This window comes from Amphiprion ocellaris, chromosome 24 (assembly GCF_022539595.1).
Source record: "Amphiprion ocellaris isolate individual 3 ecotype Okinawa chromosome 24, ASM2253959v1, whole genome shotgun sequence".
NCBI lineage: Eukaryota > Metazoa > Chordata > Actinopteri > Pomacentridae > Amphiprion > Amphiprion ocellaris.
The window spans coordinates 12,829,691-12,843,910 of record NC_072789.1 but is presented as its reverse complement, the minus strand read 5'-3'; the positions used below and the strand labels follow the sequence as shown (position 1 = coordinate 12,843,910).

Sequence of the window (14,220 nt, the reverse complement as noted above, 5' to 3'; positions counted from 1 at the left end):
GGTGTGAAGCAGGTTTGCTGCCTCCCACGCTTGTTTATTTGCAGCTGCTTAACCAGCCATGTAATCTAGAAGGTTCAAGGGATAGCTTAGTTTGGGGGGGAAATTTGACTTTTTTTCTTCCCTCGCTTACGCAAATTTAAACAAACTCATGGGTGCTTTTTATGTCGTCTGCATGCAGGTTAAAAAAAATAGGATTAGCTCAGTTGCTGAATCTCTATGGGATTAAGCAGCACCGGCACTCAGAACATGTGAAATATAAACTCCTCACAAGTTACACTGATGCTTGATGAACAGATTTCCAACATACATCAGTCACACTGACATGTACACATAGGAATGTGTTTATATTCTTACTTAAAGGACTATTTGCAACATGAAGGATTTATTTATTGTACCACACTGAATGAGAATATCCATGCTATTTATCACCGTGTTTTCATTTTTTGGCATACAGTTTTGACTGTTTGGTTTAGTCTAGTAATTTTCACTGGGCAAATTCTCCATGATAGAACATCTACGTTAGCAATTAGCCGGTGAATACATAATAGAATTTAGGGGGGAGGGGAGAAATAAGCTGCTAAATCTGTCCTTGTTTTAGTTCATCGACGGCTAGTTTAGACGTTCAACGAAAGTTTCAAGATGTGTCAGACCTCCGCTCGCCACACTGAATTTGCATGAAGTAGAAGTCCAGTCTACTTTATGTAAATGAGCTCGAAACACACTGCAACGCAACCAGGATGCAACACGGTGCATTTCACATAGACAATTGATGGGATGCGAGAAATTGATGGATCCTGTGGACAGGTACCTTAACGTTAGCTACGACAGTCCATAATAGTCCACTTTTCAAGACATTGAAAGTGCTTGAGTTTACAAAAAGTCTTAACATTTCGAATATAATCGCTATAATTGCACTTTGACTTTGCAGTAATTTGTGAATGTAGTAGACAAATGAAAAATGCACAGATAAATATAAATGAAACAAACATTTTTGTTGTTTGCTTGTGTCAGATATTGCTTTTTGACAAAATAATTTAATTAATTACAAAGCCTTTCATTAATTAGATTATTTTAATTGCGTCCCACCACTAGTATTTATATTGACCTGATGCACACATGTTGGCTCAAACCAAATACTGGTGATGCTAAATAGGAAACTCTTTGCTAACATGTTAGCTATACCAGCTGTGATATTATTTTTGTGTTTGTTTTGTTGTCTTAAGTAGGAAATGTAATTTCTTAATGGCATTTTGGTGTAAAGAATCGACATGCTATTGCTTAGATAATGTATTATTAGCTTTGAATTGTCAAGTTGAGTCTTAACTAGTCGACTAAGACTGAACAATGAAAAAGCTTGCACATGTAATATTTAGTGCAGCTTTTTTCTCCATTTCCTATATTACTGAAATAACAAACACTGCATCAACATTTAAACAACTCTTCATAAATGTGCACTTACTGCAGGAGTTGTATTTTCTTCTTTTCACCTCAAAAATCAACTAAATCTGTATGAATCTCTTTAAATGTGAATCCAGGTATAGTTGCAGGAGCGTCTTTGTCGCAATACTATCTGTTACAATTTATTACTAGTAAGTACAAGCATGAAAACACATTCACTTTTTTTTTACCTGTTCATGTAGTATGTATAACGCCCTCTATTTGAAAGTGTCAACCTGTTTTCTTATATACCTTATAAGCTACTGTTTAAATTGAATTCTAAACAGATGAGACCACAGAGCTCAAAATAATGCATGTTCTTAAATATATTTAGAGGTATATGGTGTGTATAGGCTCTATTGTTTTATTCTGTCTGCTGTGTGAATGGAAAAAACTAACAATGTTATTATTTTAGGGATTTCCAATGAGGAGATTTCCAGGTTCAGACAGAAATAAACACAGTAATACTGCGCGGCGAGGGCGAGCCTGCCTCACTGTACTGGAGGAAAAGCGAGAGGGAGGATAATTGAAAGTCGACGGAGGAAACACCAAAGCCAAGTAATAATAACTGTGGCGAGCCAAAGAGGAAATGAAGAGAGGCCTCATCTTTGGAATGGACAGTGCAGGACGTGCTGCAGCACTGAATGTCATTATACTGACTGACTGCTGACAGGTAGTCCATTACCCAAGATGCACGGAGGATGAGGTGAAACGTCGCACTGACAGGAAATGCAACCGGGAGGCTGGAAGACGCTGGGAGGGGGTGACATCAAAAGAAGAGCTAAATTGGGCTGCGATTTGTTGTTTATGCCTCGGCCGATTCCTTTGTTGTGATGCTCGCATATTAATTCTGGACTCGGTGACCTGGGAAATGAAGGAGAACACAGCGAACTGTTTGATGTGGACGCTGCAGAGTTTAAGATCAATGCTGCTGTACAGTTGAAGTGATCCTGACTCTAATGTCAGACGAAGCGGTCTGTCCTTGACAAATGCTTTAAAGTTTTATTAAGCCAGTATTAAAGAAAAGTAGGACACGGGAGCGAATGGAAACTATTCAGATAAAGGTTTTTCAGAATGGTACGCAGAATATCACGTCATACAATCTGACGAAGGTTTACAAGCATTTAGCATTGGTGGTTGATGGATTCACTGACTGAGGCAGTTTATCCGTCAGTGTGGGCAGGTTTATTGTCATGTTTAAGTTTGGTGAACTTCAGTGTAGTTGTTGCAGAGGCCAGAACACATCAGCATGTGATACACAAACCCCACAAAATACAACAAAATGGAATACAAATAGGGCTTTACCATTTTTACCACTAAGAGAAAGAAGCTAACCGTAGCAACTATGGATGATCTTTAAATAGCAGGCAAATTTATTTAATATTAACTTTTACCAACAGTCCATTGTGTATGATGCAAAGGAATGATTTTTAATGTAATATTTACATAGGGATACAGATGCCCATTTCCAGAAACCATCATTCCTGTGTTCTAATGGTACATTGCGTCAGCTAATCATGTTGAAAGGCTAATTGATGATTAGAAAACCCTTGTGCAGTTATGTTAGCACATGAATAAAAGTGTGAGTTTTCATGGAAAACATTAAATTATCTGGGTGACCCCATACTTTTGAACGGTAGTGTACATCTGAAGGACAATCGGCCACAGATGACAATGTTTCCTAAAGCTGATGTACCTGAAATTAAGCTTCACCTGACTACACTTTCACCATACATATGTCCATGTTGACATTTTTTAGTAAGCTGTATGGTTTTATGCACACCCAGGAGCAATTTTATCATTTTAACCTCTAAATATGCGGATTTGAAAGTGACACTACCATTCAAACGTTTTGGGTCTCCCAGAAATGTCCTTGTTTTTGAAAGAAAAGCTGTTTTTTCAATGAAGATAACATTAAATTAATCAGAGATGCAGTCTACACATTGTTAATGTGGTAAATGACTATTCTAGCTGGAAATGGCCGAATCTGTAAAGACAGATGGACTCCAAATTTCTACCTTTCCAACGACCCCTCAATAACTCATCTGTGATGAGCTGTACTGATGGGAAACTAAAAATCCTGCTATTTCATCAAAATCACTCTACAAGTCTCATTTTTTAATTTGCCAAAAATGTATTATCTGCTCAAAACAGACTCTGCAAAAAAAATCTGTACTCCTTGGTGCAACCAGAAACCTACGATTAAATCAACAGTCGCATGACAACAATTCTGGGACTTTTCAGCTAAACTGATGATGATCAATCTTGTGGCTCCATCTTCATTTAGTGTAAAAACAGCGAATAATTCAAACTGTGAATGGCAGTTTGATGCCAAACACTGCAAGGAGAGACTATTTTTGTGATAAAAGTGTGATCACAGTTCCCCTGCGGGACGGTGTTTAACCATCTTTCAACATCAGACTGATCACAGTGTCAAACCTTCCAATCTTTCAGCAGCTCAGCTTCTTTCATTCTAAGTCTCACCAGGTGAATAATACAGGCAAGCAGTATGTCTTTCTCTTTAGATGAATACGCTGCTTATTTCAATTGCCTTTTCGTAAAATTACAAGGTCCAACATACCTCAGTTACCTATTATGACACCAAGAAAGAAGTCTATGAACAGAGCTGTCACATGGACTGTCTCTGTAATGACAGATCAGTACATCATCACTGCGAAATTTGCTGCGGAAAACAAGGCCTGCTGTTAAATCATTAAAATCACATTTTCCTGTTTTGCTCTGTTGCAGCGAAGACAAGGTGAAGCACCCAGGGGTAAATATCATTTCTGTTGCTGGGGCTGCCAACTGGAGAGCAAGACGAATGAGTTTTACAAAGTTTGTTCCCAGCTGTGACAATTTCAGATTTTGTTTGTACTTCAATAAATGATGCATGTGCCCCGTTTTTTCCTGCCACAATCTCTTTCAAACTGCTGCAGGTATTTCAATTGTTTTTACATCTGCATTAACCTCTGAACCACATCACTAACACACTGATGGGTTTGAAAAACACATTATCTACACCATTGATCAGAACCGGAAACTGCAAAAACAAAAAGAATAGGCGGATTTTTAATTCTCCCATATATGATGTGCAGTTCTGTCGGGAAAATTAACTAAATGTAAACCTCAAAACTAAGATTTCAACAAATTGATTTATCATACATGTCTTATTTGAAAATGCAGCAAAAATAAATTGTTGCCGTCAATCAAGATTCTGTAAAAATTGCAAAAATCTGCACTCCCCAACATAATCAAGATGACCAAGATGCCATAAACTGTAATCAACACTCGCATGATAAAAATTCAGGGATGATTCGGATGAACTAGGTTGAACTGCAGGCAGTGTGCACACAAAGCATATAAGAGACAAGTATGGAGGCAAATTAAAAACATAAATAGTAAAATATCTATAGCGGTACTTCTATTTATGGTTGTTCTATTTTCACTGAGGTGCAGGACTTTATATTGCAGTGAAAAATGAACCCACAGGGAGTAGAAATGTGACAGGAGCAACAAATAAATAAAAATAAAGCACCCAGAAGCCACTTCAGAAGTTTAATCTCGGCGGAAACGTCACATAAAATCAAAGAGTGGTGAATTCTCAGTGTTACTCTATATAAAGTAATGAATAAAGAAGCATCTCCTTGTTGGCATTTTGATATTTTAGTTTATGTTGTCTAAAAAAACCTGCACACTAATGATATATTAAACAATTATTGAGCTAAAAAAGATTAATGAATGAACTCAACAACAACTACTGGTCATTTAAGTGTATTTAAAGCTAATAGAATTTTGAAACCGTTTTAATGAACCGCTGGCAAAAATCGCCTCCTGATATTTCAAAAGCTTTGCAGTAACATGACTCAAACTATTTTAACTTTGTAACAAATAGAGCAAAACAGTAGGCAGTAGGTGTTTAAGACGTCCAGTTTAAATGCTGGCATGTGTCATTATGTTCAGTACAGAGCTCCGTCTATTTAACAGCCGCGATTTCACTCTTTCTTTGCGCTCCCTTTGTCATTGTTGACATCGTGGTTATAGAAAACCTGACGCGTTCTACGGAAAGAAGTTAACAATATTGATATTTTCAGGAAAACGTGTTTTCCTATGGCTCCTTGCAGGCACCCATTGATTTTCATTCAATTCCATACAGCAAGAAAAACAACTTAGAGAAACCTGCCTCAGGTAGAAAGCATGTCGGACATTATTGCAGTCGCATGCTGCAATAATGTAAGAGTGGAAAATGGCAGCAGAGAAAAGCAGGCGGATGTTTACTGGGATGGAAGGCTGACGCAGGAAGGTTTTTAAAGTGTTGTGTAATTAATAGTTCAAAAAGCAAAAAAGAGAAAAAATATATATGACAAGGAAAACATAACATTACAACATTAAAAAAGGACAAATAAATATGAACTACATTGCATCAATAGAAGCTTGGGTGCGAAGAGATCGTCACAATTGCCTGCTGAGTGGGTGCAAGCTAATTACATGAGTTGCAGAGAGGATGGTGGAGTGTCAAATGCTCTTCAGGTGCAAATTTTCACTCGGTTGCTACGCAGCGTGTGATATCATAGCGTGGCTTCTGGGGGCAACGTGTGAGGGCGGACTACAAATTCTCAGCTCGGAAACCTGCTTGATCTGTAACCAAATCTGCATTTTCTCAAGGATATAACGGCACACACAGAGGCTCGAATAAAGATGCATCTGTAGTTATTATTAGTAGGAGCGAATGTACGCTGTATTTTCTGGAAATATGTTAAGTGATCCATGAACCACACAACATTGTGCTTTATATTACAATATATGGCCATTCAAGTAGTTGGACGTTTGTTCTGGGCGTCTCGAAGGCCTGTTCGTTCAAAAGAATTTTGAAGTCCTTCACCAGTCATTGATTTCACTCCAAGAAACTCATCTTTGTGTTGCATAATATGAAAATAATCCCTTCCAGCATTAAAATGATTTAATTTAGCTCTACATCGATTTTTTTCTCTGGAATATGTGGATGCTCATTTTCCTAGCCAATTTTCCAGTTTGCAGATGATACAAATGTTGTTACTCAGATAACAATTTAGAGTTTAAATCGAGTTCAAACTGAGATGGTAACATTAAAACAGTGGTTTGACAGGAGTAAATTATCATTAAATCTGAGAAAAACTAAATTTATGCTGTTTGTCAATCGAACAACAAACTCTTTAATTCAGATAAAGATCGAATATTGGAAGCTTAAGGAAATTAATTTTGAGGTGTGGTTTTGGATCACAAACTTAGCAATATAAAATATATTAGGGCAACATTGGCAAATACTCATTACTAAGAGACGGACAAGACCTCGTGTTCAGACATTATTTTAGGTAGTAGGTTTGGTTTGGTGGTTGTATTTTCCCTTCTGCCCTCATGATACTGTGGTGGGTCTATGATAAATTAAATAAACAAATAAAAAGCACAGGAAACTCATTCTGAAGAAGAATAATGATATGGAAAGGCCAGCTGATTCCTTGGGTTTGCTACACATAACACCCCAGAAGTCTGAATCTGTCTTCTAGCACATAAAAAACACCACATGGACACATTAACGAGGTTAAAAATGTGATTTTCTACAAAGGGAATCTTGCTATGGTACACAGCTAAATTTGAGATTCCCCTTTCCTATCTCAACATCACAATCCTTTTGTGCTAAAGGAACAGTTTCCTCAGTCTGGTGTGAGAGAATTGGCCTTCACAGAGGCTCGACATCAACCGATACTTATAGGATAAATTGGGACGCCGATGCAAGCCAGGCCTTATCGCCCAACATCAGTGTCGAACCTCGCTAATGCTCTTCTGGCTGAATGGGAGCAAATCCCAGCAACCAGGCTCCAAAATCTTGTGGGAAGCCTTCCCAGACGAGCGGAGGCTGTTATAATAGCAGATTAATGCTCAAGTTTTTGGAAAGAAATCACACGGGATATCATATTTTGGGAGTCCACTTGTGTGTATAGCTACTCTCTTTCAACCTTCGGGCCCAAAGCCTGGTCTTTTCTGTCCAATATCCCTGAGCTGCATGTCAGAGACTGATGTGGGGTATTAAGGATGTATGAGGTACCTGTGCCATGTGACCAGCGGGTCGGGAGATCCGGAGGTGATGCAGGTAAAGGTGACTGACTCCTGGTAGTCGGCTGTGGCGTTGAAGGACTGCTGGAACACTGACAACACCGGAGGGACTGCACACACAAAAACAGAACAAGAAATAGCACATGGTGTTAATGGTGTTAAAACAGGACTATATTCCTGAAGAAATCTCAGACTTCATACAAGTAGATGGTGGAAAGTAGCATTTTCAAAAGGAATAAATTGGCCTTGTGAGTAGCCTGTGAGCACACACTGAAAAAGCTACTTCTGTTGGTAATCCCATGAGCATTTCAAATAACATTTTGACCCAGCTTTGGTAAAAAAAACACAAAGGAGCGGAACACAGCGATATGAAACCATAATGCTATTGTCTGATTTAGAAACGCTCGGCTAAACCCACACAAACAATGGCAAGACAGGAAATGTGTTTCGACATCAGAACCAGCTGTGAATACCAGCGCTTTTCTTTTGTGACTAAACTGTTCAATTCCTGTCAAGTGCTGGAGCTCCAGCAATTGTTCATCTAGTGAGGCCAATTTGCGCAGAGTCAAAACTGGAAGTGCTCATCATCGTCGCTGTGATTTTAAGGTTAGTGGCTTGAAGGGCATGCAAATATAAACCGAGAACGCTCCGCAGTACTGCATTCATTTCAATCAGTGGATGTTATCGTTCCAAATTAGTTCTCCTTCCACTTCTTACGACGAAAGCAGAGTACGGCAAGGATGCCCTTTAACGCCATTTTAATTTACCTCAGTGCTTGAACCCAGACCACAGAAGGAACATCAACATGTCATTATTTCATGATTAGTTGATGTTTTTACATCCTCTGATTGCATACAACGAGCATAGACTGTATTTAAAGACTGACTTAGCCACTGTGACGTCACCCTTTGGTTTGTGGACTCGTTTTAAAGCCTTGAGTTTAGAATTTTGTCAGTGCCATTTTTATCTTTTCATTTAAGAAATGAAGAGTGGCTCTTGGCTTTTATTTGTTATGGTGAGCTAAACATAGACAGAAAAAGTGGGAGAAAACGTGGATGACATGCGACAAATCACACCTTGGCTGCTCTGTTCTGGACTTTGAGCCATCTTTTCAGATATGATCTTGAGCTTTGCATATTTTTCCTGCTTATATGTGGGTGTAAATTTGCCGCATAACTGACATGCATCATGTAGAGTCCATATAAATGCAGCATGTGTCTCCTTAATCTTCCACCAGCAGCTGTATTGATAAACAGCAGCGGTGTGGATGACTTTATCGAGAGTATTTGCTGAACGATGTCAGGAGGCCGCAGCGTCTCTGTCATCCAATCAACCGACGACTGTCATCTTGTCATCCGGTAAAAGGAGAGCAGAGGGGAAGCAGCCTCAGTCTTTTCTACTTTCCCCGTTGCACTGACAAGGGGAATGACAGCTTCATGGCACAAGCATGTTTATCAGGCGTCTCGATCCATTGCTCAAGCCTGTACTTACGCCGCACTTCGACTCCCACAGTAGCCGCTGTCCAATCTCATGCGATGATTAAACATGTTTGGAGCGGCTTACTTTAGCTCTGGAGCGTTTACGCCTCCAGTTTGCTTCTGTTGGGTACGTGACAACTGTGACACTCTAAAATAGGTGAGAATCAAATAAGTGCACTACTTGAATGCCTGAGACTGAACAGCTACTCATGCGTGGGCAATGCAGAAGACAAAGTAGCATAAATAATAGCTTGGTTATGTGATTTTTCTAATGTGCTCTCACAAAGGATGGAAGGTATTGATAGTAGATACAGCTACCAGACAGCTTTTGCCTAATTCTGCAGATATAATACCTGACGCTTTATGGTGATGGAGTAATAGCCACATACAAATCCAATATTTCCATTATTGTAACCTGCTCATTGATTAGCAGTATTGTCATTTATGCTCTGCTGTTTAGTGGTGGGCCTTAAACTAGCTATCTACCTTCAAAATCTTGAATAAAATGCCTTTAATATGCTTCAAGAAACACTTCCTGTATCTGAATATCCAGGTGAGGTAAAGCACATGCTGCCTGCAGAACGCTTCCCCACTGGATTTGCTATTAAATCGACCCCACCACATCTGGAGGTGGAGACCAATGCAATCTGCACTGTTTGGCCACCTTCTTGATGAAAAAGTCTGCCTCGCTCGCTGAAAGGTCACCAAACTTCTTCGCTTCTTTTTCAAGGCAGCACTGCTAAAAGCTACAGAAGACCCTTTTCCTCAGCCAGGGGAGAATGAGGAACAGCATCGGGACGTGCCTTATTTGTCAATTAGTCCACCAGCTCCACCTACTGCATTTGCATAATGAGATCTGATTACAGTGTGAGCGGGATCAGGATAATGAGAATGCTTATTAATAGCAGGTGTCAATGCAGAGGCCTGTGGTACTCGGATAATGTGTCTAAATACAAACCACGTGATTCAATACATAAGCTGAATGAGGCTTAAACTATAATATAGTAAACAACAGAACCGAGTACACACCTCTCTTAAATGTCAAATGATTTCAAATTGCATATCCTCTCAATAATTGCTTGATTGAAAGCTGGAAAATACAGTGCTTTCTTGTACGAATAATCAAAATCAAATACTGGAAAGAGTGTTGAAAATACAGGCCTTAAAGTAGGAACTCAATGCAACAATTATCCATTGGGAGCCATGATGATAAACACAGCAGAATTGCCAGAGGAAGGAAAACTAACAGTGATTGTGAAACTTCACAAAGGTGAAACAGCATACAGGAAGATCTGTGCCCAACTAAAAATTAGTAGAAATTTTCGCAGCAGTAATCAGGAGGTAATCAGGAGGATGAAACATTTGCAGCAGTAATCAGGAGGTATAGAACCAGCCATAGTGCCACCAATCAGAGCTGCACTGGTCCTTCTAAATTGACACCACAGATAGTGTACTAATAGCACAATCTAGCTCTAAAAAACAGACTTGACACAGGGGTTATCAATCGAAATTGTTATTTCTGTGAAAGCTTAGACTCTATGGGATAATATATAAGAAAAGAAAAAAACTTGATAATGCTTTGATGCAAAACTGCAAGATGAAATTTAAAAGAACATGAAAACAAGTGTATTAAAATGCCGGTAGCACATTATTTAGTCAGATGAGACCAAAATAAATTTGTTTGGCTACTATGGTTCCAACATGTTTGGTGTGAACCTGGTCAGGTCTACCACAGTGAATGCATAGTTCTGACACTGAAGCACGGAGGTGGAAGTGTGATGATACGGTGGAACATTGCATAACATCAACGTCAGTGGATGGCATCTTGCTCTCTCTTTAGCACTAAATTACAAGACTAAACTTTGTTAAAAGGCATTAAAGAATCTTGATGAATACTTGGAGGAGATTCTGTGGTTAGATGATGGACAACACATTTCCTTTTAGCTCAGGTGGAGTCCAGCATGTTTGGTATTAACCTCAGATGTACCACAGTGAATGCATAGTCCTGACAGTGAAGCACGGAGGTGGAAGTGTGATGATATGGGGCTGCTTGAGTGTCCAAGGTACTGTGGAGTTGACGTTTATTGGTAGCACCATGGATGTCTGTGGATATACCAAACTACTGGCTCACAAACTTAGACTCAGTCTGCAAATCTTTGGCAGAAGAGGAACATTCCAGCCTGATAATGATCCAAAACACAACTGCCAAAATCACGCAAGAGTTTCTGAAGAATAAAAAAGTGGAAACCAAGTATGTTTTCAGAATTCAATAGAACACTTTTGTGGTATTTTAAAGGAAAAAGGGAGAGCAACATAACTCCCTCCAGCAAAAGCAGCTTAAAAAAAAGTAGTGTTTGAAGAATGGTGGAACATCTCTCAGAAATTTGGTATTCTCCACGCTGAGCAGGATTGAATCTGGCATCCAAAATAAAGTTGGACGTAAGCGGGGCTGAAAAAATTTGAATCATAGCTGAGTTTTGCTGCATCAAGTTCTTACAGTGGATCCAGGGGTTTTTTTTTTTAGTATAGCAAAGACCAAATACCCAACCATTCAATGTAGAAGTAATGCAATTTGAATTATTTTGCATTGAAGTGATATCGCACTGGGGTGTACTCACTTCTGTTGTATACTGTGTTGGGTAAGTTCAGCAATGTCGAGGCAGACACAGAGTCACACTGGAGACTCAGATGACTTAGGTTGCGAGAAAGGTTTACAGATATCAGGAGAAGTGACACCGACTAAGCAGCAGTACATGCAGGCATATATTGTAGTTAGAAGAAGGTCAGATTTAGATTACAGACCAATATGGAGACAACTAGTCTGCTTAATCATGTCAGAATAGACAATATCTAATCTCCTGCAGTGTCTGCCTTTCTAAAGGCCATTAAGACCTCAGAAAGGGGAAAGAGTCATTGTTCCTTCATATACTGTAAATCTGTCCCAGGCCTTTTGTCTAATATAAAATGAGGCATGTGTGCTGTATGTTTTGTTTTGAACCAACAGTGGAAATTTCGTTTGCTGAGATCAAACTCCTTCAAACAAGACTTGCTTGCAGTAAACCATGAAAAAAAAAATCACATGAGAATTCTAATTCTGGCACCGACTTCATTTTAGCATCAGTTCATCTACAATCTAATCAGCTTAAGATGACGACCAACAAAACTCAAGATCAACACTTCCCACACAAACAACCATTAGCAGGAAAATGAAAGGAAATCAATTAAAACCATGTCTGTTTTTAATTATGTGAGGAGCTGGCTAGTCTCATCTCGCAAATAAAAGCCTACTTAACAGATGTTTGCACTCGTGTTAAATATGTGTTACTGCAACCGGCAGCTGCATGGTGCTATTGTTTCAGTGCCATTTGTCTCCCTCTGATCGAACAGAAAGGGTGGAAAGGCAATAAACGTGTCGCTTCTTGGGAAAACAAAGCTCGCATTGTTTTATATTCCGCCACTGTAAACAGTCCTCATTTGCCGTGGGAGTTATTGAGCGTTAATGAATTGAATTTGTCCTCCAAGTGATGTCATCCAGAGGACACTTATTCCACCTAGATCTGAAAACAATGTGGTAAAAGATGAAAATTAAATATTAAACATGGCTTTAAGTCTCATTAAAATGCTGTTTCTGAGGCAGAACAGTGGTAAAGCCAGTAGGAAAAATACATTCTACATAGCCTGGATAATGAAGAGGGAATTCTAATCATAACAAAGCATCATAGCAGATACCTAATGAACCAACACTGCAGTGTACTGTAGTCTTTCATAAAAGATCAATTACACTAACGACTCCAGTGTGTATTCTTATGAGGAGAAAAACTCTTCATGGTACATCTAAATTCCACAGTGTGTGATCCATGTGCTGCCTGGTGTTGTTTATGTACCATTTATCCTTTAAAAATAATGAAAATTTCCATTTTGGCCTGTAAAATCAACACACAATAGGAACCACAGGCCAGAACAAGTGCGCACACATGAAGGTGCAGAAAGCTTTTCAGGGATAAAAATGGCCTGAGCAGTAATCAAACACTATGAGTCCTTTCCAATAGCACTGACTCGGCGAGTGAGAGGAGCGAGCATCTGCCTGACATGATAACCATTGATTTCCACGCCAATAGATCTCCATTCTCCAGTGTCCCTCTCTTCCTGTGCAATGCACTCCCACATCAGTGAGCCTTGTTGAAACAGCCCTGTTAATGAGACACACTGCCAAGCAGAAAGACTTCAAAAGAGCAAATCAGCAACAGGGTTTAAGCATCCAAAAGGAATCTGGCAAGCTTCGTGAATTCGCCATGTATTAGTCATATCCTTGAAACTTCAGAGGCTCGGTGGAGATAACGTGAGGTTTACAGACATCCCTGCAAACATGCACTGTAAATATAATTCAAGATGTGCTTGGACCGATTTGAATGCATGGCGAGGAGCTGGAGGTTTTCTGTTAACTGCTAATAGGCTTCAATGAAGAGTGGATCACCCGTGTTTAGAAGCCGGGAAGTGTTCTCGGTAAATGTCATAACCGTATTACACCTACGAGAAATTCAGCAAGTCAGTGTTGTGAGACAAGACCTTTGCTGGAGTGCTTATTAAGGATTTGTTTTGCCTTCTAGATTAGCACACAGGCTAGAATCAAATCAGCCCTAATTTACTATTGGGAATGAAAGACAGAGGAGTATTTATATTCTCTGAGCACTTCTGATCCATGTCAAACAATTCGAGAAATCTTGACGGCTGAAAAAATAAAACAAAACTGTGGGTTTAATGTGTACATAAGTGAACCAACAATTAAGTGGATGCATCGACGACGGATGCAGGCAAAATCAGGAAGTTATTTGCATTTTGAATCATCATCATCATCAGTTGCCATAGAAACTAACTGACTGCTGTGGCTAGTGGGGTCATCAAAATGCAGAGAGATGTTTGATAAAAACATTAGGCTCCACTGAAGGGTGTAAAATGAAAAAGTTGGCAGAAGCTACCCACAGATATGAGTTAGAATGTTTTTTAATAATCACACTGAATTAAAGCTCCAGTTTGTTTGTTTTCTTGCTGATAGATGAGAAGAATCGCAGCATTCACATGTCCGCACGGTAAAAAAAAGTAGATAGTTAGCTTAGGTTCACTCATGGAGCAACAAGACACTTACAGTCATTTAAATGTCAAATGAGTGATATTTCTAAATTAACAGCTAAAGCATTTCCTCTCATGAACAATCAAAAGC

At 39.2% G+C, this 14,220-nt stretch overlaps 1 protein-coding gene across 4 annotated transcripts in view; it reads right to left on the bottom strand.

Moving 5' to 3' along the window:
• The window catches only part of LOC111565647 (neural cell adhesion molecule 2), a 329,641-nt gene that overhangs the window by 62,298 nt on the left and 253,123 nt on the right, over positions 1 to 14,220 (bottom strand). For all 4 annotated transcript variants that reach the window (XM_055008080.1, XM_055008081.1, XM_055008078.1 and 1 more), the window contains exon 6: positions 7,517 to 7,634. In XM_055008080.1, coding sequence (XP_054864055.1) covers positions 7,517 to 7,634 — 118 coding nt within the window. The remainder of the gene's footprint in view (positions 1 to 7,516; positions 7,635 to 14,220) is intronic.